The sequence below is a fragment of the Ictalurus punctatus genome, chromosome 13 (assembly GCF_001660625.3).
Source record: "Ictalurus punctatus breed USDA103 chromosome 13, Coco_2.0, whole genome shotgun sequence".
NCBI classification, from domain to species: domain Eukaryota; kingdom Metazoa; phylum Chordata; class Actinopteri; order Siluriformes; family Ictaluridae; genus Ictalurus; species Ictalurus punctatus.
The window spans coordinates 27,930,001-27,954,585 of record NC_030428.2 but is presented as its reverse complement, the minus strand read 5'-3'; the positions used below and the strand labels follow the sequence as shown (position 1 = coordinate 27,954,585).

The following is a 24,585-nucleotide window of genomic DNA, read 5'->3' as shown; positions in this document are numbered from 1 at the left end:
TTTTTGAGAAATGCGATCGGTTGGATTTACACTCATGAGCGGCTTTTGTCCAGAATTTTTGGCGGGGTTTTTTTTTGTAATTAAAAAGTGGGTCTGGTTCTGGTCGTGACGTCTATATTTCTGTCAATTCTCCAAGGGCTCGTGTAACAAACTTGAGCGGAGTTATTACGGTAACGGAACGTCCCTTTACGTCAGCGTTCGTCAAGGACTAAACGGAGAGGACGATTCGATGAGGGCGTGTTAAAAAGAGAATTAAACCACGCCCGTGGTTTCGGAATCCAGACGTCTAGCTTTTTATCGGGAGTCTGTTAGTCGAAGTCACTAAACGTGGATTTGAACCACCTGCGTCAACAAGACGCCGCTTGATTGCCACCAACATATGTTTCCCAGAGGTCCATCAGCAACCTTACAAGAATAGTTTAAGTCATGTAGACATTAGCGGATATGAACTCTCTTTTTAACCCGGCGACTACATGTTGTTCTAAAAGCTCACCAGAACCTGATGCACGAGACTGTGAAAAAGCGATCGGACTCTAAAGCTCGTGGCCAGGAAAGTGCTGGATCCGATCTTCATTCCTGCTGTAATAAATCGTCTGGTTACAGGATAGAATCAGCGTGTAATGAATTTAATTCAAGTGTCAAGTGGGTTTTTATTGTCATTTATAAAAACTACCCCGTTCAAAAGTTTACACACCCTTGATTGTTAATACCGTGTGTCGTGACCTGGACGATCCACGACGTGACGTGTTTACGTTCTGTGAGAGTTCTTCACGAGTCCCTCGTTCGTCCTGAGCAGTTAAACCGCCCACTGTTCTTCAGGAAAATCCTCCAGATCCTGCACGTTCTTTACTTTTCCGGCATCTTCTACATATCTGAGATCTTTCCAGCAGCGGCTGTATGATGTTCAGATCCGTCTTTTCACACCGAGGACGACTGAGGGACTCGTACACGACTATTACACAAGGTGCAAACGTTCACTGATGCTCATGATCCAGGGGGGTGTAAACTTTTGAACAGGATGATCAGTGTAAATTTTGCTTAAAGGTCTTTTTTTTTTTTTTCTTCATTTAGTACCGCCCTTCAGATGCTAAATGAGATAGTTACATGTCTCCCAGAAGACAAAATACTAAGAATTTACACCGATCATCCTGTTCAAAAGTTTACACCCCCTGGCTCTTAATGTATCGTGTTCAGGACAGGACTAAATAAACAACAACATGGGATTTTCATGATCCGTCTGATTTTGTTAACAGTATTAAAATGTAGCAGATTCTGCTTTCTTCTTTCTTCGAGCTATAAAGAAGAAGTGTTGAAGTGGCTCCCTCTACTGGAGAAAGCATGTAGTGCAATTCCCTACAAGCGATTCGATTCAGTTCCAGACTTATCCTTCTCTTTAGCATGAAGGAAGCCAACAAGGACAAGAAGAATCAGAAGTTTAGGGATGGGTGTAGTACTTTCAGATGTGACGATGTTGGACGTATGTGAACCGTCGTATTAAAATTTATAGGAATAATTATATTTATAGGAATTTACAGGAATACTCTAGGGTATAATTATAATTTATAGGAATACTCTAGCGTAAATTGGTGCACCAAATACTCTTGAAGGACTCTTAAGAGTGCACAAATATTTTGGTGCATTCTCTTAAGAGTCCTTCAGGAGCACACCAGACTTCTGAAGGGTTCTTAGGCCTTTTTAAAGGAGGAACCCTTCCTTTTTGCAATCTGAGAACTATTAATTATCCGATGAACCCTTAAACAAGGACAGGAAAGACATCTTTGAAAACTTTTTACCGTTTTTATTTATTCTGTGAACACTTCAGATTCATGTTGGAACAGCATTCAGTTGGTAGATACTTTTAACTCAGTAATACACACACACACACACACACACACACACACACTCCAGAATATCATCCACGTCACATATATCATATCATAGGTATAAATTATAGTGCATTAGCGCTCAGTTCTCAGTGGATCCTCACTGTGGGTTAATTCTGTAACAAGATTTCAGCTTACTGTCCTTCAAAATCATCACAGGGATAAATATAACCGTAAGATTTGAAACCTTTGGGTTGAACAGGTGACGTTTATGTCATTGCGTCATCAGTGTGCGCCTGCGACTGACTCCGCCCACTCCGGAGTCATTTCAAAATTCCCTGCAAATTCATCAGTTGATTTTAGACACGGTAAAGCTACTGCGCTGCGTCACTTCAGCTACATGACCATGGTGTAGTTCACGTTTTCAAATGTGGGCGTGTCACGAGGCCATAATATGCAAATGAGTAATGCTCTAACTGAATGTGCATTTAAGACCATAAATGGGAATATAGGCGTGTCTTGGAGTCGATCATGAGCACATGAGCCTTACTCTTTCCTAAGGCTCCAGCGACGACATAGAACTCTGAAGGCTCCACCCTCCACAGTAAGAACTCCGAAGGCTCCGCCCTCTACAGTGAGAACTCCGAAGGCTCCACCCTTCACAGTAAGAACTCAGAACGCTCCGCCCTCTACAGTGAGAACTCCGAAGGCTCCACCCTTCACAGTAAGAACTCCGAAGGCTCCGCCCTCTACAGTGAGAACTCCGAAGACTACGCCCTCTACATGCAGAACACTGAAGGCTCCGCCCTTCACAGAGAGAACACTGAAGGCTCCGCCCACTACAGAGCATACTCCGAAGGCTCCGCCATTTAGGCAGAACTCAAGAATTCCAAAAACATTTAAAGTCCGTAATGGCTTCAAAGACACGCCCACCAGTCTGCAGTCTGCTCAGAAATGTTTGAAGCCCTTTGTATACAGGTCCAAAGAAATTCTTGCCTAAGGAGACTTTTCGCTCAGGAGGAGGGGGAGGAGCCATAGACACACACTGATGATTGGCTACGAGAAGTATTCGTCCAGGACGCAAAAATACTTCACCGGTAAAGACATGCTTCCTGTTCAAAGTTGAGTTTTTTAGCTCTGTGCTGGAGCTACGTGGCTAAAACGGTAGCTATCGCTAGCTAGGGTAGCCTCGCTGGATAACCGGCTACATTTTGGGTAAAAGAGAGTGTAGCGTAGATCCGAACCATTTCTTTATCTCGTTATAAAGGAGGTACAAAGCTAACTGATGACGAAGCAGTTTCGTTTCTGAATAACTGATGAACTAAACTTCAGATCAGACTTTAAACACGGGAACGTTATGTTCTCTTCGGGGTTGAGTGTGTTATGTTTGGATGTGATCCCAGCTCGCCTAACAGATATAACGGTACTCCACGTGTGGAATGTTTTACAGCTGACGAACGTGACATGGTGCCATTGCACCTGGTGTGTTAACACAGGTGTGTTCAGGTAACTGTTTTCGTTTTAACGGAGAGCGTCGTCAGCTTTGTGTTCGTAAAGCGTATACGGTATGCGCATGCGTTAAATAAACGTATGTGTAAAACGTATACGGAAAACGGATACGGTTCTAACGCAGTTCTCGGCAAAACCCATACGAGCTTGTTTTAGACTAAACTGAACCCTGTCTTGAGTTAAACCTAGTCTTTCAATACAGTACAGTTCGGTTCAATGGGAAATGACATGTTTGAGCATCCGAAGTTTTCCTCTTTTGTTCCGGAGATACAGGTCAAGTCATACGAGCTTACAGGCGCTAGTTTAGGACGCTGAACTGCCGGCTAGAAGCTTGTGTTAGTTGTTAGTTTTATATATTAGTTATAATATGAAACATAATATGTAATTTAGTGAAACTGTTGATCTACTTTATCACAACTGAGCAAAACACGCACGCACACACACACACACACACACACAAATGTAACCCTTCAAACTCCTGCTATCCCAAGCTATCCTAATTAATCTTCATATATATATATATATATAAAATGCACATTTTAAAGCTCACTAAAACAAAATTATTTTCTCTCTCTCTCTCATATTAGTCCTAGACTAAGCACGTTCATTTGTAATTTAGAGAGTCTGAGGCCAGAACTAGGCTTAGCCTAAAATAAACAAGCCTTCCCTAGACACTCCTAGCTTTCACCTCTTCTCTAACAAACATACAGCCTTTCAAACACTCGTCGTGTGTGCGTGTGGAGTCGAGAGGTTTAGATTAAAGTGTAAGTGTTACTGATGATCGAGAGCCTTTTAAAAGGACAAGACGGTTCCCTGGATGATTTCAGCGCACTCCCGGATCTCGTCTTCCTTGATGATGAGGGGCGGGGCCAGCCTGATGATGTGACCGTGAGTGGGTTTGGCTAATAGGCCGTTGTCGCGGAGACGCAGGCACACTCGCCAGGCGTTGTAATCTGAAAAGTAAATACGAGTTTCAGTGTCAAGTCTTATAACAATAAACACAAAATATGAGAAAGTCAGGATTTGCATATTTAAATGAAGCTGTTGTGATTGGACCATATGAGATGCATAATGATATGTGTGTGTGTGTGTGTGTGTGTGTGTGTGTGTGTGTGTGTGTGTGTATATACCTTTAGTCTCCTTGATGACGATGGCGTTGAGGAGGCCTTTCCCTCGCACCTTTGTTACAATCTCTTTGGGAAGCTTGTTAAGCTCCGCCCTCAAAATCTTCCCCATTTCTGCTGCGTTCTCTGCCAGCTTCTCCTCCTCCATGACCTGATCAGATCAGAATATACACATACACACACACACACACACACACACACACACACACACACACCATTATTAATCAATTAATCAGATGGGTCATTATAATGGGATGAGAGGATGGATGGTTTCTATGCACAGATTTATGTGTATGTGTGTGTGTGTGTGTGTGTGTGTGTGTGTGTGTGTGTGTGTGAAGGGATGATTAGTGGATAGATGATGGTGGGCCTATAGATGGATGGATGGATGGATGGAATGGGTTCTCTGCATAGATGCATTGATATATGACTGGATTTTATGGATGGGTGAACAGGATGGGATGGATGGATGGATGGATGGATGGATGGATGGATGGGTTCCCTGCATGGATGGTGTGTAGATGGATGGATGGATGGATGGGTTCCCTGCATTGGTAGATGGATGGATGGATGGATGGGTTCTCTGCATTGGTAGATGGATGGATGGATGGATGGGTTCTCTGCATGGATGGTGTGTAGATGGATGGATGGATGGATGGGTTCCCTGTATGGATGGTGTGTAGATGGATGGATGGATGGGTTCTCTGCATTGGTGGATGGATGGATGGATGGATGGGTTCTCTGCATGGATGGTGTGTAGATGGATAGATGGATGGATGGGTTCTCTGCATTGGTAGATGGATGGATGGATGGATGGATGGGTTCCCTGTATGGATGGTGTGTAGATGGATGGATGGATGGGTTCTCTGCATTGGTGGATGGATGGATGGATGGATGGGTTCCCTGTATAGATGGTGTGTAGATGGATGGATGGATGGATGGTGTGTAGATGGATGGATGGATGGATGGGTTCTCTGCATTGGTGGATGCATGGATGGATGGATGGGTTCCCTGTATGGATGGTGTGTAGATGGATGGATGGATGGATGGATGGTGTGTAGATGGATGGATGGATGGATGGTGTGTAGATGGATGGATGGATTCTCCGTATGGATGGTATATGAATGGATAACTGAATTCTACAGATGGGTGGAATAGAATGGGATGGATGGATGGATGGATGGATGAATGTATGGGTAGGTGTAAAAAGATGGCTAAAAACAGATGGATAAATGCTGTGAACAGGTAGACAGATGAACGGACTGGTAGATGGACGAGTGAGTGAGATGGACGGATGGATGGATGGATGGATGTACAGATGGATGGAGGGGTGTACAGTATGTCTGCACTGGGTGGATGTATAGAGAGTGAACACAGACCTGTAGGGCGGAGATGGCGACTCTGCAGGCCAGCGGGTTTCCTCCGTAGGTGGAGCCGTGCTCACCTGGTTTAATCGTCAACATCACCTCATCATCACACAGCACCGCAGACACCTGACACACACACACACACACACGTCACTCACTACTGCAGGAATAAATGAGCTTTTACTAACTTTCTCCAGCTACTTATACATAAAAACCACGAACACTTGGGGGGAAAACCGGCTTCATTTCTAAAAAAAAATCCATCCATCCATCTTCAACCACTTATTCCCTTTTAGTGTCACGGGGAACCTGGAGTCTATCCCAGGGAGCATGGGGCACGAGGCGGGGTACACCCTGGACAGGGTGCCAATACATCACAGGGCACAATCACACACACTCACACACACATTCATACACTACGGACACTTTAGACACGCCGATCAGCCTACCATGCATGTGTTTGGACTGGGGGAGGAAACCGGAGTACCCGGAGGAAACCCCCGCAGCACGGGGAGAACATGCACACTCCACACACACAGGGCCACGGTGGGAATCGAACCCCGACCCTGGAGGTGTGAGGCGAACGCGCTGACCACTAAGCCACCGTGCGCCCCGTGTGTGTGGAGAAAATTCAATGGAAATAAAAACAGAACACAAAATACCAAACAAGTTCTCACCAGAAACATTAGCAGGGAACTCACTTCCTGCTTCCTGCGTCATGTGGTGAGACCTGCCCGTGGTAATGCGTGGATTTCCTTTCAGACCAGCGCTGTACACCGTTCTAGTGTCTCATATTACGCAAGACTTGTTTGGATTCACAGCGACTGTGAGGACGTGGACATGCTTTCACATCCCTCCGCTTTAAAGATCTCAACGTTCCTGCTCATCACCCGCTACTTACGGTTTAACGGCATTTACAACTCTCACTGTGTGTGTGTGTGTGTGTGTGTGTTTGTGTGTGTACTCACAGGATACATCCCTCCAGACAGAGCTTTTCCCAGCACCACCAGGTCCGGCCGCACTTCCTCGTGATCTACAGCCAACCTGCGTCCTGTCCGAGCCAAACCCGTCTGTACCTCATCAGCGATAAACAGAACCTGTAACACACACACACACACACACACACACACACTTGGTAGTACAACTCAAACACACACCGGACTGGAATGCAAAAAAAAATAAATCAGATCATGATATAACGTTATGGAAATATATTTATACATTTAACTTATAGCCCCATAACCCCCCCCCCCCCCCCCCCCCACACACACACACACACACAGACACACACACACACACACACACATTACTCACGTTGTATTTGGTGCACAGCTCGCGCACTTTGCACAGGTAACCTGCGTCAGGTACCACAACACCTGCTTCACCTTGAATGGGCTCCACCATGAAGGCAGCAACATTAGGGTCCTGAAAGGCTTTCTACACACACACACACACACACACACACATATATATTTTTATTTATATATATATAAGATGTAAATGTATATAATGCTAGAAGAAGTGTGAGTGGTGTGTTACCTCCAGAGCCGGGATGTCGTTGTAGGGCACGAGCTCGAACCCGGGCATGAACGGGCCGAACCCCTCGTAGCTGCTGGGGTCGTTGGAGCTGGAAATGGCCGCCATCGTACGACCCCAGAAATTCCCCTCTATACATAAAACACACGGATTAATACACGCAGAATCTTCCACAACGTCCTGACACAGATCTCTCTCTCTCACTGTCTCTCTCTCTCACACTCACACACACACACACACACACACGCGCACACACCACTGATAATCACATTCAACCCTGGAAAATGGACTAGTAATAAAATCTCCAAAATATAATGTTTGTAGAAAGATATTTAACGATCCAGACGGATATAAAAGACGATAAGAATTATATAAGGTTAATAAATAAAATAATTGGTGTTCATACTGTTTTTTATTAATCATAACCGGTTAGATTACTTTAACGCTGTTAATATTTGTTCATTTAATTACATTTAGTTTTCTAACTTGTACTTGCATCGATTGCGTACTTTATTACGTGCATGTTTTTACCCATCTCCTCGTTGACTGTGAATACTTCACTGAACTGCACGCCACTATTACACTGATCTTGTCACGTATCAAGAAACTCTGGACTCCACTTCCCATCAGCCACTGCACTGCTCTAGTTGTCACATGACCACCTGCACCTGATTCACATTTTGGTTAATGAGCACTCGTGTATATATAGTCCTGGTCTGCACTATGTGCTTGTCTTTCGTTGTCTTAGACGCTGTGTTCCATGTTTCTTCATCTTGTTAGTTTATGTTTAGTTTTGTCACAGCATTCTGCCAAGTTGTGTTCGTGTCTTTGTTTCAATAAATGTTATTATCTGCACCTGCTTCTGGCTCACCCACGATTTGTGACAGAACTTTATTTCATTTTATATACATTTACTGTAAACTTTATTCCTCTGACGTCATGTCTCACAAGTGCACAGGAATTTATTATTATTTATTATTATTGATTTAATTCATGTGTCTTATTTATTTAAATGATTATTTTTTATTACTACTTAATATTATTAATATTAGCAGTAGTTATTATATATTTCTTTATCACAAGTGCACAGGAATGTACTATTTATTCTATTATTTATTTATTATTATTTATATTATGTATTTATTATTATTTATTACTTATTTATAAAGTGGACATTAATTTATTATTTATCTTATTATTTATTGGTGTGTATTTATTTATTTATTATTGTTTAGTTAGTTATTATTTATTTACTTTTTATTATTGTTATTTATATTATTGTTTCTTCATTATTGTTATTATTATTATTAGTTATTATTTATTTTGCATAGTCATCATTATTATTTATTTAATCATAATCATTATTATTTATTTAACACGAGCGCACAGGAATTAATTATTTATTCATTATTATTTATTTATGATTTACGATGAGATATTATTTACTTATTTGTTATTTATTTATTTACTTACTTGTTATTTATTAATTCATAATGTTTTTATTTACTTTATTTATTTATTTTAATGTACACTAAAAGGAAGACACTGAGACGTCTGACAGTGATCACTTTCCTACACCGGCACATCCGATACTGTTTTATTCCCCTTATACCCCAGTACACTGTCGATATGACTGTAGGGTTTTGATCGGACAGTCAGGATCGGACCTGTCGCTATCAGAGATATGGACTCACCTGCGAAGACGATCTTGGCCTGGTACTGGGGAACGCCTTTCACGCAGTAAGCCCATTTGCGTGCCAGTTTGCACGCCGTCTCTCCGCCTTCGACGCCTTTGTGATTCAGCGCAGGGGAGACAAAGAGGAAGATTCGTTCCAGCGTTACACAACACATTCATCATCTGCTGATCTGCTGATGGACATGTTCCTGGCTAAACCTCTACCACACACACATATCTGGGGAAGGTGAGGAGAGTCGGGTGCAGCAGACGGGCAGATGTGTGCCTGCAGAACAGGACTAACGTGTGTGTAGCGTGTGTTTATGTGCAGGAGCTCGTCATTGGACAGTGAACACAGCGGAGATTAGTGCTGAGTCATGGTGCTGTCTGACACCACACCTGAACCCCGAGTATCAGGCCACAGCCATATTTATTTACTTCCAAACATAAAATGCCTTAATGTTAACAGCCGAGTTTCCTGTTCACTTTTCTGTTTTCACATTTCTCAACCATTTACCTCATTTTTCATCCCATCTTCCTCCCCCTCCCTGTCTCCCCCTCCCTGTCTCCCCCTCCCTGTCTCCCCCTCCCTGTCTTCCCCTCCCTCCCTGTCTCCCCCTCCCTGTCTCCCCCTCCCTGTCTCCCCCTCCCTGTCCCATTCCTTCATGTCCTTTACTTTCCTGTCACTTTCATTCCTGACACTCCCCTTTCCCAACTATCCTCCCCATTCCCATTCCTCCCCATTCCCATTCCTCCCCATTCCCATTCCTCCCCATTCCCTTTCCTCCACATTCCCTATCCTTCCCATTCCTCCCCATTCCCTATCCTCCCCATTCCCATTCCTCCCCATTCCCTTTCCTCCACATTCCCTATCCTCCCCATTCCCGTTCCTCCCCATTCCCTATCCTCCCCATTCCCGTTCCTCCCCATTCCCTTTCCTCCCCATTCCCTTTCCTCCCCATTCCCTATCCTCCCCATTCCCATTCCTCCCCATTCCCATTCCTCCCCATTCCCTTTCCTCCACATTCCCTATCCTCCCCATTCCCTATCCTCCCCATTCCCGTTCCTCCACATTCCCTTACCTCCCCATTCCCTTTCCTCCCCATTCCCTTTCCTCCACATTCCCATTCTTCCCCATTCCCATTCCTCCCCATTCCCTTTCCTCCACATTCCCTATCCTTCCCATTCCCATTCCTCCCCATTCCCTATCCTCCCCATTCCCTATCCTCCCCATTCCCTATCCTCCCCATTCCCATTCCTCCCCATTCCCTTTCCTCCACATTCCCTATCCTCCCCATTCCCTATCCTCCCCATTCCCATTCCTCCACATTCCCTATCCTCCCCATTCCCATTCCTCCCCATTCCCTTTCCTTCCCATTCCCATTCCTCCCCATTCCCTATCCTCCCCATTCCCATTCCTCCCCATTCCCTTTCCTCCCCATTCCCTATCCTCCCCATTCCCGTTCCTCCCCATTCCCTTTCCTCCCCATTCCCTTTCCTCCCCATTCCCTATCCTCCCCATTCCCATTCCTCCACATTCCCTTTCCTCCCCATTCCCTTTCCTCCCCATTCCCTTTCCTCCACATTCCCGTTCTTCCCCATTCCCTTTCCTCCACATTCCCTTTCCTCCACATTCCCATTCTTCCCCATTCCCTTTCCTCCACATTCCCATTCTTCCCCAATCCCATTCCTCCCCATTCCCTTTCCTGCACATTCCCTTTCCTCCCCATTCCCTTTCCTCCACATTCCCTTTCCTCCCCATTCCCTATCCTCCCCATTCCCGTTCCTCCACATTCCCTTTCCTCCCCATTCCCTATCCTCCCCATTCCCTTTCCTCCCCATTCCCTTTCCTCCACATTCCCTTTCCTCCACATTCCCATTCTTCCCCAATCCCATTCCTCCCCATTCCCTTTCCTCCACATTCCCTTTCCTCCACATTCCCTATCCTCCCCATTCCCTTTCCTCCACATTCCCGTTCTTCCCCATTCCCTTTCCTCCACATTCCCTTTCCTCCACATTCCCATTCTTCCCCATTCCCTTTCCTCCACATTCCCATTCTTCCCCATTCCCATTCCTCCCCATTCCCTTTCCTCCCCATTCCCATTCCTCCCCATTCCCTATCCTCCCCATTCCCTTTCCTCCCCATTCCCGTTCCTCCCCATTCCCGTTCCTCCCCATTCCCTATCCTCCCCATTCCCTATCCTCCCCATTCCCTTTCCTCCCCATTCCCTATCCTCCCCATTCCCTTTCCTCCCCATTCCCTTTCCTCCCCATTCCCGTTGTTTGTGTGTGTGACACATGGGTGTCCCATGTGTTTGTGTGTGTGTGTGTGTGTGAGAGAGAGACCTGTGTTCATGGGCAGGACTTTGCTGTAGCCGAACAGAGAGGTGATGTACTCCTCGTACTCCCCCAGCACGTCGTTGTAGAAGGCTCTGGAGGTCAGCGCGAGTCTGGAGGCCTGTCCGGTCAGAGCAGCCACGATTTTTGGGTGGCAGTGACCCTGATTTACGGCACTGTACGCACTGAGGAAGTCATAATACCGACGCCCCTCGACGTCCCACACGTGAACGCCTGAAAAAAACACACACATATATGTAAATACCCAGAGTGTACGATGATGTAATCACTGAGGAGGTGAGACAGTGCTGACTTATCGGATAAATAATCAGTCCCTGTGTACTTTAACATGCACATGTTCTCTCTAACGTCTACACTTCCCCTAAAACAACAACAACAACAACAACAAACAAACAAACAAACAGGAACTAAAAGTCATGTAAAGAATGAAAGCATAAACTCCTCAGTCCTGAAGATGCGAGAAAACTTACAGCTACACCTTCACCACTGACACTGGAGACTCCTTCCTTCCGTAAATGATAAATAAGCGTCTCGTTACTTTAAGAAAACGTCACCAAACCAAAACATTACATCCGAGAGCACGTGATAAGGTTATAATATAATAATCTGGCCGTCCAATACAGACAATTTAGATTAGATATTTAACCCTCACGGACAGTCAATTTGAAATACATATATATACAGTTGTGCTCAAAAGTTTGCACACCCCTTGCAGAATCTGTTAAACCGTAATACTGTTACCAAAATAAGACGGACGATAAAAATCCCATGTTGTTGTTTATTTAGTCCCGTCCTGAATAAACTATTTCACATCACAGATGTTTACATACAGTCCACAAGACAAGATAATAGCTGGATTTATAAAAACTACCCTGTTTAAAAGTTTACGACGTGACGTGTTTACGTTCTGTGAGAGTTCTTCACGAGTCCCTTGTTTGTCCCGAGCAGTTAAACGGCCCACTGTTCTTCAGAAAAATCCTCCAGGTCCTGCACGTTCTTTACTTTTCCGGCATCTTCTGTATATTTGAGCTCTTTCAAACAGTGACTGTATGATATGAGGAGAACTGAGGGACTCGTACCCGAATATTACAAAAGGTGCAAACATTCACTGATGCTCAGGAAGGCAACAGGATATATTAAGATCTAGGGGGGTGTAAACTTTTGAACAGGATGATCGGTGTAAATTGTTAGGCACTGTTGGCAAGGGGTCAAATATGCAGAGGATCACCAAAAAAATCATCCAGGTAATGACACAACTGATATATATATATAAATAAGATCATTAATGAGAGCATTAAAGTAAATTTACATGAACCTGTTTGTCGTTCTCGATCTTTACAAACTTTCTACAGCAATTTTTTTTTTTAATTATTTGCATATTTGAGCGTGTGGGCGTGTCTCACCCTCTCCTCTGTGCAGGGCGACGGGTAGCGGGTGGTAGTTGTGAGCTCCGTACCGCTCCTCTCGAGAGAAAATGTCCTCGGATGAGAGCGCGACCTCGTCGCGTTTCGTACAAGACGCCACCGTCGAGGACGAGCGCATCCCAGAATGTGCGGCGCGGCTCAGAGTGGGCGTGGCCCAGCGGGTCAGGTGAGTCAGCATGCACTTCATTGCGATACCTGTGTACAGAGAGAGCACGTGCAGGTTTTCAGAAGCACTGTCAGTTTAATCGTAATACGTTAACGTTATTTTAAAAATATTACATCCATTAAAAGCCAAAGGTGATTATTTTCCACTGAACAAACCCAGACACTGTGTGTGTGTGTGTGTGTGTGTGTGTGTGTGTGTGTGTGTGTGTGTGTGATCGAGTCAAGATTTCGAAAATCATGACTACTGACTTTGAGACAGAGCGAATTTGCTTTAACGGCGACATCCAAGCCAAAACACAGTCTGGGGTGCCAATACTTTGCAGAGCGCAAAAAAACACTTGGGTCAAGAGATAGAAATGTAAAATAAAACTAAAAAAAAAAATCATTAAAAATGCACACACACACACACAAAAAAGAAAAAAAAACCGGGACCCCTAGTGGTCTGTGGCATAATTGCAGGAAGTTTGTGGGAACGTTTTTAAATGTTTAAATATTATATATATATATATATATATATACTTTTGGGGTTTATTTTTATGTATCAAAATATATTCAAATATATCATACGCCCATTAAATCATACGTATATCATACGTTGAGCTTCAGCAAGTGTGTGTAACACGACTCTGAATACCAGAAACTTTCCCAGCAGACATAGTGAAGTAGCTTTTGTAGTGAAGCCTGTGAGTGCATGGGGGAGGACGACAGTGTGGAGTACGCTGTAATGATTCCTGCGAAATCACAGATGTTTAAACAAGAGAAATGAAAAGACTGAGTTCAGCTCGGGTCGTGTTTGTAAATCACTGTATAATGTTTCGACATCAGCAGCTCTCTTTCACAACCACAAACAATAAGGGCTTTACCGAGCGGCACACGATAATCGACCCATCGTTTACTAATCCCCCCTACACACACACACACACACACACTGCGTGTCACTGAAAGATTTACAGCCGAGTTTAATTATACACCGCGTCTGATGTAAGATCAGGTCACAGCGTGAAGGACACATCAATGCGACGAAAGTCTTTGTGCCTTTACACTTCCTGTAAATCTCTGAGAATTAAAGCACATTATACGAATAAAAGTCAATCAAACATGCAGAATTTAACGCACGTTTAATCCAACGTTAAACTGTCACACAGACCCCCCCCCATTAGGCCCTTAAAAGCAACATAAAACGATTTGCATGCATATTTTGTTTTGTTTTATTCAGTTAATAAGTACGAATATCGATATGCAAAACGATCCTGAATAATAATATAAATATGCGCATAAATTCTAAACTGTCCGCATAACTGAGATAAATAATCATCATGCATTCATGTCGATGCGGGAATATAAAAAGTTAACAGATCAATGTCATATTTCCAAGAAGGCCCATGTGCAGAAAGAATCACTTGCGGAGATGAATGTTAACACACACCCACACACACATACGCACACACAGTGACCTCGATTTCCTCGTTAAGCTGAAAGCTGATAGGCCGAGACGGCACAGACCATCACACACCCACTGTCACACGGCCAACGGCTAAATAAAGACACACACACACACACACACGCACAGAGACCTGAGAAACATCTGATCTGTCAGCGAGGCAAATCTAGGGCGTGTCCTGATCGCTCAAAGCAGCTTTAAATGCTTACAGGTTTAGTCAGGTGGATAAACACGGAACTAATAAGCTGATTACACAACTTTTTTTCCCTCTACATACTTACACACACCATTAATCACACACCCCGAGGGCTCTACGACAGCATTATTATAAAACACACGACTATGTTTCTAATGTTTTTTCAAACGTTACAACGCTTCTAACCAGACGTGATTTATTACATCATCGTATCATAACTTCACACATTTTCATTCCTTTAGGTGGAATATAAATATCGTGTAGGTCCTCCTCCTGTTGTCCCACCAGAACAGCTCGGACCCGTCGAGGCCCGGACTCCACGAGACCTCTGAAGGTGTGCTGTGGTGTCTGGGACCGAGACGTCGGAGGCAGATCCTTTAAGTCCTGTAAGTTGTGAGGTCGAGACTCTGTGGATCGGACTTGTTCGTCCGGGACGTCTCGCAGACGCTGGATCGGATCGAGATCTGGGGAATTGTTCTTCAAACCGTTCCTGAACAGTGTGTGCGGTGTGTCAGGGAGCGTCACCCTGCTGAAAGAGGACACTGATATCAGGGAACACCGTCACCATGAAGAGGTGTACCCGGTCTGCGACAGTGTTTAGGTCGGTGCTACGTGTCAAAGTAACACCACATGAATGCAGGACCCGAGGTTTCCCAGCAGAACATCGCCCAGAGCATCACACCGCCTCCGCCGGCTCGCCTCCTTCACATAGTGCATCCTGGTACACGTGCACATTGTAGGAGCTTGCAGTGGTGTACCGAGGTCAACATGGGTGTTCTGACCGCTCTGCAGCTACGCAGCTCCATACTCAGCAAACTGTGAGGCACCGTGTGTTCTGACTCCTTTCTTTTTTTTTTTAGCAATTTGTGCTCAGAAGGCGTGTGTACAGGAAGAAACGGAGCGGTCCTAAAACAGAACCTTGTGGAACGCCACAGCTACATTTTTGTTGAAAATGATAAAGTTTTAGTCTTCCTCATACTGTTTTTTAGAAGAGCCCGTGTAGAAACGTGACCGTGTTACAGTGACTGCAAGGTGAACTAAGGGCAAGCAGAATACACTCGATGAACTGAGCTGGACACCTGTTTACACAATCTCAGTTTGGCTGTGAAATTTTTCCTCCCTGTATGTGTGTGTGTGTGTGTGTGTGTGTGTGTGTAGGTGGGTATACTGTTTACATGGTTGCGTCACAGGCACATTTCTAAGAAGGCTGATTCTCTAGAACAGCAGCTCTGACAGTAGGACTCCTACTGTTTTCTCTAAAACCTAACTTTTACGTTTTAGAGTACTATCACTTTAAGTTTTCATGCATGGGAGGCTGATATTTTTTATATATACATATATATATATATATATATATATATATATATATATACACACACACATCTTATATTTCTTCAAAATAGCACCTAAGGGGAGCATATAAAGTGAAAAAAGGTTCAAAAAAAAAAAAGGGGGGGGCTTAAAATGGACCCTTGAGGCACACCGCATAATAAAGGAGCCGACGGAGGTTCTGAGAGTAATTGGAGGTTGAAGAACGACAGATACGTCCAAACACGATCGGCAAATGGTCTGAAAGGTCAGATTTATTACGGGTAAAACCCCCGTGTGAGATCACCAAATCCAATATGTGCCCCAAATGATGAGTAGGGTTCAAAACTAACCGTGAGAGATTTAAAGATTCAACGAGGCATGGAAACTCTTTCACCAAAGCTTGCACAGTAAAGCTGAATATTAAAATCGGATTATTTTCTGGCACGACACGACACGGAGCGTCTTCATAAACAACAACAAAAAACATTCATAGTTTTTAGGCAAAACTTTTTGGACCCTGATCATTCCACGAACATATACAAATACGTCTGCGATGTCGCCCGCCGATTTTTTTTGAGCATGCATGAATTATTTTACCCTGATATGAGTCGGCAGCACTGCTCGAACTTTCCCTGTGAGTCAAAAAAAAAAACGACTTTAGTTGAATATATTATAAACCCTGCACGAGCTGTTCGTTTATTCTGCATCATACAGTACAAAGCTGTCTGATTGTCTGACCTTTAATAACCTTTAACGTATGAGTGGGTAATAAAGCAGGTCACATTGCAAAAAAAAAAAGAAAAAAAGAAAGAAAACATACATATGTTCATTAATATTTACATCCAGGTGTTACAGATGTTTCATTCTGCACGTTATTAAGTATAAGCTCAGTTTTATTTGGTTTTTCTTTACTCTGGGATGCAGCTGATCCCTTCAGAATCAAACTGCAACGCGTCTACACTGATTAATCAGAGATAAATCTTTGAAAACATATAAAAGACGTGATTTAAAGCATTATGTGAGTGATGCTGGGGCTGATGGAGCAGCAGGTCCATGCGGGCAGCCGCGCCATCATCACGGCATACGTCTTAAATATCTCACTTTACGGATTTGTTTACGAACCTCATTTTAACACGATTAACATTAAGATCAACTCCGGAACGGAATAAAAACACTTTGGGGTAATTTACCTTTTATTAACGTGATCCGCTTACACCGGGAAAGAGACGTCAACCTGCGTAATGTTCCAGCCGCCTGTTTCTGCGCATGCGCACTGCCGAGTCGTTGGGTGGGGGAGGCCCCCCCAGAGCGAGTCACGTGGGTCGCATGACGCAAGAGGGAGAGAGTTTTGCGACTGCAGAGAAAATGAGGAGGGAGGAGGGAGGAGGAGGGGGCGGGGCTTCACTACTCTATAGTTTCCATATGAAGTTAAACGACTTCAGTGTTTCTTTGTTTGTTTTTACCAGATTTTCTTTGTGTCACGTTGACATAGCAGTGCTGTAATATGTGCACATCATCCTTACATTTAATTATATATATATACACGTCAAAGAAGAAGAAGCAGGTTTGAAAATGGCCGCTGGTTAGCTGCCATTTTGAGTGTAACCCTTCCATTCAGTGCTTGAGTCTGCTTGGTTATAAAGCATTTGTTATTTTTGTATAACAGCACGGCGCGGAAAGTAGTTCCGGCTGTAATGTGAATGAAATACGCTTATTCTGGTACGTTCCCAGACAGCATCCGGATGTGGGCCACTTCAGGCAGTGATGCGGCATTTCTGTCCTTCTTTTGGATGGATATGAACTATGTAAAATAGCAAATATGGCCCAAATATCCCAAATCACAAGTGGGCCTTTTTAGGCAAAGATGCGGTGCTCACGTCAATGTGTGATGTGGATGTGACCCATGTGGTAGTAAATAGTGAATATGGCCCAAATATCACAAAACAAATGGGGGCCACCTTTGGCAAAAATGTCGCACATGCAGCATTGCTATGGCTTGCTTATGGCCCAAATCTGGCAAACAGGAGCGGACCGCCCAAGTGCCATCATTCCATGCGGTATGTAGGCCGGATAGATCCACTAGACATAAAATGCAACCGATAGAAGGCAACAAATTAACAGTAGAGACCCACGTGGGCCGTTACAGTTTCCATTAAAATCCTTATAATTCCCATTATAACCGTTAAAGGCCACCCAGTCTCCCGGCAGCTCCATCAAACCCCTTGAGATGATTCAGAATGCTGCGGCGCGCCTCGTCTTCAACCAGCCCAAGAGAACCCACGTCACACCCCTCTTCATCTCCCTCCACTGGCTTCCTGTAGCGGCCCGCATCAAGTTCAAGGCCTTGATGCTCACCTACAAGATCTTGTCAGGAACAGCGCCCCCTACCTCAACTCTCTCCTGAAGGCCTACGTTCCCTCTCGCAATCTGCGATCGATTAGCGACCGACGTTTAGCAGTTCCAACTCAGCGTGGCGCAAGGTCCCTTTCCAGAACCTTCACACTAACTGTTCCTCAGTGGTAGAATGCACTTCCGATCTCAATCCGGACCACAGAATCTCTCGCCATCTTCAAAAAACAGCTAAAGACCCACCTCTTCCGTCAACACCTAACCAACTCATAATAATAATAAAAAAATTTTAAAAATTGCACTTACACCTCTACTCTGCACACTTTGCTTCTGCTGGAACTCAATTAATGGATGTTGTACGGTAGCACTACTTGTTCTCTGCTTGATATATCGCTTTGCTTGTATTTTTCTCATTTGTAAGTCGCTTTGGATAAAAGCGTCCGCTAAGTGAATAAATGTAAATGTAAATTAAAAGCATTACAAATTCTATGGGGGTTTCTATTGTTTTTTTCAGCAGGGGGACAATTATACAGGTATAAAAAATCTTCTCACTGATCAACGATTCCACATTTTTAAATCTGTTTAGTATTAGCAGAGCGTCCGTGTTTAGCGTCTGCCGTACAGTACACGTCCCTGTGAATGAGCTGTTACTATAGAAACGATAATGCGTTAGAACAAGATTAATGTGCTACATTAATCAAAGCATGAAGCCAGTTTATTTTGCCTACAGTGAAACTGTTGCATGATTCTGGTCTGCATGCTCACTCCATACCTGAGAGGCAAACTGTATAGTGACTACATTAACAAAGTGTGACCCAGTCCCTGTTCTGCTAACTCTACAGTCAAAGTGTGTTTACTGTGTAATACATTCTTGCAGTGGAGTGAAAAACTAGTCATTTGAAAAGTGCACAAGTTTTCATTACATTTTGTTCTAAAGCTGTGAATCTAATGTCGCTAACAACAGAGCCACTGGTTTAGCATTTGTCAATTCAACATTACTTAACATTAGTCATCATTTACCATTAAATATACAAATCATTAATATAGAAAAATATATATATATTTAAAAAAATATTTTTACTTTTTAAAACTGTGTAAATAGTTTGGGTTTCTGTAGTTAGAAGCATCAGATCATGACTGCTATAAATGAATATACTCCATTTGTCTCATATTTGATTAGTCAGGATGAATAGCTTTTATTAATAGTTATATATACAGTTGTGACTAAAAGTTTGTATACCCCTTGCAGAATCTGCTAAATCTGAATACTGTTAATAAAATAAGAGGGATCATAAAAATCCCATGTTGTTTTTTTACTTAGTCCTGTCCTGAATAAGCTATTTCACATAACAGATGTCTTTTTTTCTTCTGTTTCTTGCCCGGTTGTGTTTTTATTTATTTATTTATTTATTTATTTATTTATTAAATTTGTCTTTAAACATTAGTAAGCATTTCTTAAGCATTAGCTAACCAGTAAGCCAAATTCTAGGTTTGTCTGAGTTAGCACAAAATGAAATTGATAGATAGGTTGATTGATTGATTAATTAATTAATTAATTGATTAACTGACTGACTGGAGAAGAAAATGAGTCATTGGAATGTTCATTTGTAATAGTTAAAATGATTTCCTTTCACTCCCTAACACTTGAGTATGTCTATTTGTTTACTTTTGGCTTCATACTTTTTAACTGAGAAAGATTGTTGACTTTTGCTGACCTACACCCTAACTGTAGTCTCTGAGAGGCTAACGCTAAATAAAACGCAGTTTTCCAGAATGCTCGATCCGGCGCATGCGCAGAAGCGCCTCCCGAGCCGCCATCATGGCCGACCAGTGGCCGGAGTGTGTGAGCCGTGTGAAGGGAGTGATTTTAGACATGTGTGGTGTTTTATACGACAGCGGAGAGGGAGGAGGAGTGCCGATTGAAGGCTCGGTGGAGGCCGTCAGAAGGTGTTTTTTTTTTTTTTTGCATTAAATACATTACATATTGTTTACAAAACAAAACATTCAGGCTAAACTCGGTTGAGCAGCGGCTAAGTTACAAATCGCTCTGTACATCCTGCACAAGTGCACTATGTAGGGTATATAATGTAAAGGAGTATACACCCTATCTAGTGCACTGTATGACCAAATAGGACACTATTTATTATTCAGAGTCATATTCCTTTATGCAAGTGCACTAAATAAATGTCTATGTAGTGTCCTTTCAGGGAAGTGTTCCAAACTCTTCAGCTAGTGCACTATATACTGTATGTTCCCTAACTAAGTGCACTACATGCTAATGAGTATGTGAAAGTATTTATACCCCCTATACAGTTCACTGTATGTCCAATAGAGTGGTATTTAATTCCATAATCTCTGAGGCATAAAAGAATACATGATATCACTACTATACGGGACGTTTCTGACACATCAGGACCTCCAGGATTTTGCGATCGCAAAATCATAGAAACGTCACAGTATTCGGAGGAGTGTGTGATTTTTCAAATTCACAGCAGATTCTCTGCAGATTCGGGTGACGTCAGCCGAAGCCGTCTTTGATCCACGTGCGTCGAACATGTGAGGGAAATTATTCCTTTTTACTTTGTAATAATTTTGTTCTTGTTCTGTTCATGTGAGGATAACGTCTAAGAAGGCCATGTGATGTCACTGAGATCAGTACAGAAGGTTGATCTGCTTACAGAAACAAGCGTTCTTCTGATCAAGGTTCGTTTAAACATCATCCAAGATCCTAAAACAAAGCCTGTTCGAACTGCCTCAAACCACTTCTTATGGGTACACAGAAGTGTGTCATGCTCTGCGTTTCATATATTTATAGTAGTGGTTCAGCACAAGCACTTCAGAGCGCTCTCATTATTCTATCCTGCTTTATTCTATCCTGTATTAACCGTCTTTCTGTAATAAACCTTTTTACCTTCAGAGGACGAGTCTGCGAGTGTTGTCTAATTTCCACGACAATTTGGCGTCTCCTGGCTGGGCTGCGCGAGTCATTCAGCTTTTCTAGACAGCAAGCAAACCGGAGGACGCTCGTGGAAAAGTTTCACCCTGAAGTCCGTGTTGACGCGAAGGCGGTTTGCCCTTTGTTGTGTAGAGCGAAAGACCGATGAAGCCTCACCACTGACTGGTAGGAATCATCACGAATTTAGAGTTAGAATTTTATGAAGTCACAGTGTATTGCTGTGTGCATGGAAAGGAGTCATTGATTTAGAATTACGATTAGAATTATGAAGTCATAGTGAATTGCTGTCTCTGTGGAAGGGAGTCAATGATATAAGAAATGCGTGTATTACATTGAGAGAAGTATCACATGGAGCGATTTCTTATAAGAAGTTCCAGGAACTTCGCCACTGCGACGGCAGAGAGATTGGTGTTTCTTAGATCACAGCTTCAACATTAAGATATATTCAGACGAGTATATGTATAGAGAGAGAGATAATACCGGTAAAAATATACAGCATATAATCACGATATACTTAAATTAAACTAAACTTTTTAAGCAGCTCGCACCAGTTTCCCCTGCCCCTTACACACAGTGGAGTATTCTGGATATAAACATAAGTTTGTGCTCGTACAGCACTGTTTGATCTCCGCGGTGTTTCATATAAAATGCTCCCTGCCTTAGCGGACTTTCTTCCTCAGTCACGTGACGATTTCTCCTCCGTCTGATGGAGACTGAGGTCATTTTGGGAATGAAAGGTAACGCTGACAGAAAGTAAACTGAAGAAAGTCATCGTCGGTGACTCGGGTGTCTGCTAATGCTAGCGTGCGTATGACGTCATGCGCCGTCGCCTAGGAAGCGGCTTATACTTCCGGTTAGTTAAATAAACGCTAGTGTTATATTTGAGATGAGATTACCTTTCTAAAATCCGCACTCTAGACGGAAGAGTACGCAGTGCATAGTGTAAGTGTACGGCACTTCATTTTTGCGGCAGGTTATCATCAAGTGGCATGCCCCATTGACTCAATCCATCACATCAGCGGTACATGATACATTCTGCAAATTTAACGCACAAGTAAATTTTAGCGAGATAAAATAAATAAATAAATATAATAATAATAATAATAATAATAATAATAATAATAATAAATAGAAATTGTTTTTAAAAAAAGAAGGGAAGAGGAAACTGTAAGTCCTACCAAATTGCTGTATGTGGACTCGCCCTCACAGGTCAACTCTTATACATTCTTAAGGTTTGCGCTATCGAACCTGTAGGTTATATGATTAATTGCGGACGACTCATCTTTGGGAACTCGGTTTGTTAGAGAAACAGAGCTCTGTGTTTATCAGTGGTCCATGCATAACAAGCCTAGAGCCTGTGCTCGCCTGATGGCGTCAGCACATGATAAGATGAAGGACGACTGTGTTGATTTTATGCTGTCCTCTGCACGCCATTGCACAGCGCAAGTGCACGAAGGAAGAGAGTTCAATTTTGAGAAAGAATGGTTTATGGATACCCCAGGAAGTGAAGAGCTGTACCTATATTGGTGTGACCAATTTTGTGCATGTCCAGTCAAATTGAGCGACACGCAGTTGCGCGTATTTTTTGCCCCAGAAGCAGCGCCTCACGTCTCATTAGCCAGAATAAAGAACAAACAGTAGAAACGTGGGGACCGTGGGTCAGATTATGTGAGAGTGAAAGAATTACAGATTGGGAACGTGAACCCACCTTCAACGTGTGGTACAGCCCGACGCTGGGAGTTTATAAAACATTCAAATCCCAAATCTGACTTTAGGCCCAGACAATCTCAATACCCTCTGAAATCAGAAGCTATTGCGGGATTTAGCCCAGATTTCAACTCATTACTGGACGCAGGGGTCATTGTTCCCTGTCCTGATTCGTCAGTGCGCACTCCAATACTTCCAGTGAGAGGAGCAAAAAAACAAAACAACCCAAAACCCCAATAACGTGATGAATGGAGATTAGTAGAAGATTTGTAAGCGGTCTTGTGTCATGACATTTCTGCAAAGGGAAAGAATCCCTCCGCTGAAAGAGTATCTGCAATCCAGAAGATTCCCAAGCCTCGGACAAAGAAACAAGTTCTCTCTATCCTAGGTATGTGTTCGTATCGCAGAACTTTCGTTCTAAACTATACCATTCTAGAAGATGGCGTATGCGACAGGTTGGACAGCTCATTCTCAGGTGAGTTGGATTGAGTCACTGCAGAGTTTCCCGTGTGAGAAAGCTGTGGTGGCATCCAGAGACCTGGTAGGTTACTCAGAACTGATCCTCTTGGTTCCACATGAGGTGTTGTTACTCCTAGTTGAACAGAAAACCTCACACCTGTCCACCCAGCGGTGGCAGCGCCATAACACTATACTACTAGACATGCCGAACGTCACTCTAAAACCATGTACTGTCCGTAACCCCGCTACTCTTCTTCCAACAGAGGGAGACGGAAAACCACATGACTGTGCTGTACTGACTAACGAACTCTGCTCCCCTAGAGTCGACCTGAAGGATGCTCCATTGGAACACCCAGATCTGATCCTTTTTGTGAACGGGTCAGCGTCACGTGACCCAGAGACAGGTCAAAATCGAGTGGGATACGCAGTAGTGACCGCACACGAGACGGTCTGTCAGGAAGTCTCCCCTCAAACCTTTCAGCAGCTGAACTGTACGCCCTCGTAGAGGCATGAAGACCTGCCGAGGGACAGTCGGTAAATATCGACACAGACCGTAGGTATGTCTTTGGGGGTAGTACATGATCTTGGAACAATTTGGAAACACAGGAACTTCCTGACGAGTTCAGGAACACACATAGCCCACCACAAACTAGTCTCTGAGCCGCTGGACGCAGTCCTACTATCCAAAACTACTGCAGTGTGCAAATGTGATGCACGCACTAACAAATTAGACCCCGTCTTCGTAGGAAACGCTCGAGCGGACAGTGCAGCAAAGCAAGCAGCTGCATGTATGGTCCCAAAACTCAAAAAAATATGAATCACTCCTTCTGAACAGCTTTCAGACCTCCAAGCACGAGCTACGCCAGAGGAAAAGGCTGTGTGGCGTAAAGCGGGTTGTTCCGTCATTAACGGTGTGTGGCGAGGCCCACAAGGCCGCCCTTGCCTCAGTATTCGGACGAGCTTGTGATTTTTCAAAATGACCGCAGATTCACTGCAGATTCGGGCCGAAGCTGAAAAGGTCTCGTTTACCAACAGACATCAGTGCGAAAGACAATTTCCTGCGATTGCGATTTCACCAATTCGAGTACCTGCAAAAAGAACTTAAAAAGAAAAAAAAAAAGCGCAAAAACCTCCGCAAAACTCCGGAAAAAAAGACGCGGTGAAAAACGAGCATTTTTGGCCGCA

The 24,585-nt window shown here is 43.5% G+C and overlaps 2 protein-coding genes across 8 annotated transcripts in view; one reads left to right on the top strand and one right to left on the bottom strand.

Moving 5' to 3' along the window:
- Window positions 1-1,777: 1,777 nt before the first annotated feature.
- oat (ornithine aminotransferase) lies at window positions 1,778-21,254 on the bottom strand. Of its 5 annotated transcripts, none has more exons than XM_017482947.3 (11): window positions 14,845-15,143; window positions 13,576-13,712; window positions 12,796-13,011; window positions 11,381-11,605; window positions 9,054-9,149; window positions 7,363-7,490; window positions 7,138-7,260; window positions 6,792-6,920; window positions 5,836-5,949; window positions 4,463-4,607; window positions 1,778-4,285 (listed from the first exon to the last, which is right to left on the bottom strand). In XM_017482947.3, exons 1-11 carry the CDS (start codon window positions 14,850-14,852, stop codon window positions 4,125-4,127), a joined length of 1,482 nt encoding a protein of 493 aa, XP_017338436.1. In that variant the 5' UTR covers window positions 14,853-15,143; the 3' UTR covers window positions 1,778-4,124. The 5 variants fall into 5 exon arrangements, with proteins under 5 accessions (XP_017338436.1, XP_017338437.1, XP_053540876.1 ...); XM_017482948.3 differs by having other exon boundaries at window positions 14,904-14,908; XM_053684901.1 differs by lacking the exons at window positions 13,576-13,712; window positions 14,845-15,143 and adding an exon at window positions 21,190-21,254.
- Window positions 20,069-24,585, top strand: part of lhpp (phospholysine phosphohistidine inorganic pyrophosphate phosphatase) — a 33,172-nt gene continuing 28,655 nt past the window's right edge. For all 3 annotated transcript variants that reach the window (XR_001814325.3, XM_017482980.3, XM_017482981.3), the window contains exon 1: window positions 20,069-20,225. Coding sequence is in view for 2 of the 3 variants with exons in the window: in XM_017482980.3 (XP_017338469.2) it covers window positions 20,098-20,225 (128 nt within the window). In the remaining variant the exon portion in view is untranslated. The remainder of the gene's footprint in view (window positions 20,226-24,585) is intronic.

Coding starts and splice junctions, on each gene's coding strand:
- oat (XM_017482947.3), bottom strand. Junction 5,950..6,791: donor TGTCTGGAGGGATGTATCCT/GTGAGTACACAC, acceptor TGTGTGTGTCAG/GTGTCTGCGGTGCTGTGTGA. Junction 4,608..5,835: donor TCGCCATCTCCGCCCTACAG/GTCTGTGTTCAC, acceptor TGATCTGATCAG/GTCATGGAGGAGGAGAAGCT.